Genomic DNA, 4,416 nt, shown 5'->3' on the forward strand with positions numbered 1-4,416 from the left:
CTTTTTGGAACAAAACCAAGCAACGTAACAAGGAATGTAGAAACGCGCCCCTAACGGATAAACCCTTCCCAAATTTGTAATTTTTTTTTTTTTTTAACCGTTTTAAAAAAAGGCAAAGCTTCCGAGTAGGTGACGCTGAACTGGTAACCCTTCCTCTATACCAGCTGTGCTTAAATGTAAGCACGCATGCCTGTAATACTTTCCTTGTTCATAATTGTATGTTCCTTTTTTGAATAGTTCTTTGTTGCGTTGTTTCCACCGGTTGTATTCTGCTCCTGAATAAGTCTAGCTGCTGCCTTACCCATCCGTGGATCCACACGCCACCACCGAGGACAAAATGAAAGTCGAAAGCAACAACAGCGACGTGAGCGACCCGTTCGCGGCGTCGCAGATTATAGGCGATAAGCTGCTGCAAGGCTGGACCTTGCTTAATGAGTGTTGCCACATGGTAAGATGCGCTTGAATTTAACAAACACGTGCCAATTGCCACTTGTACCCATAGGCGATACTGCCCAAACGTGAAAACTGCCTCCCTCATGACCGTTTTTCCACCCCCTGACCGCAGTGCATGGTGACTCCCCTCATTAAGCAGAAGAACAAAGAGGAGAGATTCTGTGCCAAGTGCAACGTGTACATTGTTTCTGAAAAACCAGACGGGGATGAACTCGTCACTAAAGGAAGCAGCAACATGGATGGAAAGAAAAATGTCGAAGGAGAATGCCAAAGGGATGTCCACCTAGAGGGTTCGCAAAATTTGACTTCCGGAACAAACAATGCAAATGTAGAAGCCGACACATGTGTCTCAGCAGAGAAGCAGCCATATCCAGATTCATATGCAGACCCCATTTTTGAGGAAAAAATGTCCCCCATAGAATTCATTAAGGAAATAAAACTCCAGCATGACGAGTTCAACCAAATCTTAAACAAAAATAAAATCACAAAGGAAGAAACGGAAAATTTAATAGAGTACAAAAAATACATAAAGGAAAGGTGCGGGTATGAACTGGGCGCGTGGATGAACAGTAATGGAAATGGCCTCAATGGCATTCAAATGAGTAATAAAAAAGAAAGCCAAAAAAAGGCAACTAGTTTAGCCAACAAGGATATGGATATGGATCCCGACGTGGAAGATAAAAAGCAAGACAAGTTTCCACATGAAGGAAAGAAAAATCACCAAGGACATAAACAAGGACACTCGAGTCAGAAGAGAGAATATGTAAGTGACTCCACACAAAGACGCCCAGATCTTATAATCTCGAAGGAAAATTATTTCCCTAGTGGAAGAATCGATTTTAACAAATATACAAATTACAAGGTAGACTTTATGATCCTGGACAATGCTAAGGATGCCTTCATGCAAAAGCTAGATAAGTATGTGAAACAGCTCAGCAGCTGTGATAGTAAGAGTGACGAGAATGAGTACATTGGCCAAGTCGCCATTGTCGTTGACGTACTAGAAAGGTTAAACAATTTAAGAAGAAACATTCACATAGTCATTTAGAGGACACATATATAAGGGTTGTGGAAAAGTGAGTGTGCGTACAAGTGTACCACCTCCTTTTCAGTACTCTTCAACAGATCAAAATTGCCCACATGGTGAATACCATGCTGTAAGGCCACTTATTGTACCAACCGTTTTTATCACACATCGGTTTACACATTCAAAGTTGATTAATTTTTTTTTTTTTTGTTTGAAATATCACGAGGACTTTGCCCATATGGCCATGTCACCATGTAGCCATTTTTTTTTTTTTTACATAAATGGAAAAAGAAATTGCTACACCACATTTTGTCCATTCTTTGTAGTAATCCTGCGGCCACGTTTTGGGGGCGTTATACGAATGCACACGGATGGGTGTACGTACAGAGGTAGCTATTACTATAAGCCCTCTATCCAAATATGTATTTTTTTTTTTTTTTTTTTTTTTCCGAATGGACCCTTGTCAATGCTGCATTTGTATGTACGTTAACTTTTTTTTTTAATTCACTTGCACACGCCTTGGAGCGCACTTTTTCCCAACCTGAAAAAAACAAGCCCTATACTGGGTGAAAACATCTTTCGTGAAAAGCGCAATTTGATTTTGATGCAAGGAGCGCAATGGAAAGTGAACTGTACAAAATGATAATGGGCACAAAACGGGGACACATTTTACCCATTGCTGTTGCTTCCCTGATAAAAGCCAGCATGTTTTCCAACCAGCAGGGGGAAAATAGAGTGCCTACGTCTCACGCGTGGTAACACCAAATTGGGGGTGCCCCCCCTGTCCACGCCGCAACGAGTATAAAACCTTCCTACCGCACGTGGCACATTTTTACAATTTGTTCTTTGTGTGGAAAAGGTTTTATTACCCTTAATGTGCATAATGCTAATTTTTCTGTTTGAAAAAAAAAGTTTCCCGTTAAAACGGATGGGAAATGGTAATCTGTGGGGGGGCGGACTGATTTGTGAGCTTTTTTTTTTGTTCCCGTTTTTGGGTGAAGAAACAAACCGTATTTGTATGACCACCCGTTGGATGTACCTTCCCGTTCGCGCTGTGTTGTCACAAAAAAGGATACACGACAAAGAGCGTGCAATTATCTTAATTGAATAGCACATGGGAAGAGGATAAAAATGTGGTTATAAGAAACGCAAAGTGACGTCGGGAAAATTAACCTTTTTATATAGGGCAAATATGTGGGGCCTTACCCCACTCTGTTAAAGCCTCCATTATTGTGTACATTCGCGCACACCTCCGGGGGGTACTGTACCTATTGCAGGATGCATGAACGAACATATTTATAAGATGTACCATGTGAACCTTCCCGAATCCCTCTGAGCAAAAGTGGTCATATACATTTCTTTTGAAGTTCATTTTCGAGCCGTGCACCCCAAGTGGGGAAATTCGCTCATTTGCAAAAAAAAGGAAATATGTGACCTTTTTGAGAATGCTCTATGGAGGTAAAAAGAAGGCACCCTATTGGCTTTTTTTTAAAAAGGGAAAAAAAGAATGGCGGCGGGGGTCTCCCCTGTGGGAGTTGCGCCTTAATTTTGCTATGCCCTGTCACACTTTATCATGCTCGAAACGATGCCACGGCAAAAAAAGGGGTATACAAAAAAGGGGTATGCAGAAAAAAAAACAGAACCCACCAAAAGGGTATATATTACTTATATGCACAAAGCACAGCAAGAGGTGTGCCCGTCGCTCGACTTTTCGTATGCACCAAAGGGGAACTGTGCATCACAGAGAATGCTACTTGTATAATACTTCTTCTTCCACACCCGCCTGGGGTTGGGTATGCCCCCTATTCCACATGATCAGCAGAGGCAGCAGAAGAGAACAGCGGGTACTATATTTTTATTTGTGCGCATATGGAAAAACGGTTGAGCAACGGGCGACATTTGGCGGGGGGGAGGATGACTGCCCTTTTGGAAATCGACCCTACATATAACTGTACGTACAAAAACTCATATGCAAAAAATGTACCGTACCCATGTGCGCGCATTATTTCCGTGGCACAATAAAATAGCCCTAGCAAATAAAGGATGTGTTCTGCCCCTGTGTACTTCCCTGCGATTGGGCATTTTTTTTTTACCGTCGCGAGGTCCTTTTTGCATAATTTTACAATATATATACTTTTTTGCACCTGTTTTGTTTGGAAAAATTGAAAAAAAAAAAAAAAAAAAAACCAGTGTTCGCTCACCATGTTGGCGGCAATAATTCCAGCACAAAATTATAATACGTACAAATTATTCATATAGGGGTGGCATGCATTCCCCCTTTTCCATCCTTCGCATTTTTAGCGCCCTTAATTACAAAGCCAACGAACTCAAACCCGCAACAGCATACCGTACCCAAAAAAAAAAAAAAAAAAGTGTTACATTTTATGTACACGTTTTTTTGTTTCTATATTTAACATTTTATATTATCACCCTGTTGGTATTCCTCCATTTGCGAGAAAAAAAACTTTTCTTTGAGGAAACATGAAATTGAGAAAAAAAAGTACATATATAAAGAGGATATATATGAGTATCTCATTTCATTGTTTTACATAATAATAATACAATACGTGCGTTATACATGCACTATAACGTTACATGCGCAACATACATGGGACATATAAAATCGCTGATGCCATATTGCCTTCCTGCACTGCATTAATTATATAGCCACCCCCACGCACGTAATATGTAGAAAAATGCGTGAACTGTTTTTAACCCCCTATTTTTATTTAGGTACCAAATTTTGGTAGTATAACCGGTAGCGGCGCAAGGAACCAAACCGGCTTGAAGCACTTTAACGAAAAAAAAAAAAAAAAACAAAACGGCGGCAACAAAAACCAAAAAAAAAAAAAAAGAGCAGAGCAAAAAGGAGAGATTCAAAGGATATATATAAACAGTGATAATACGGGGAAAAAAAAAAAAAAAAAAAAAAAAAA

General features: G+C 40.1%; 1 protein-coding gene across 1 annotated transcript; it reads left to right on the top strand.

The window, feature by feature from the left end:
* Positions 1-337: 337 nt before the first annotated feature.
* Positions 338-1,501, top strand: AK88_02569 (uncharacterized protein; the record flags this gene model as incomplete). The annotated part of the gene is made up of 2 exons (XM_012480194.1): positions 338-448; positions 566-1,501. 2 exons carry the CDS (start codon positions 338-340, stop codon positions 1,499-1,501), a joined length of 1,047 nt encoding a protein of 348 aa, XP_012335617.1.
* Between the last annotated feature and the right edge of the window lie 2,915 nt (positions 1,502-4,416).

The sequence above is a fragment of the Plasmodium fragile genome (genome assembly GCF_000956335.1).
Source record: "Plasmodium fragile strain nilgiri unplaced genomic scaffold supercont1.25, whole genome shotgun sequence".
NCBI lineage: Eukaryota > Apicomplexa > Aconoidasida > Haemosporida > Plasmodiidae > Plasmodium > Plasmodium fragile.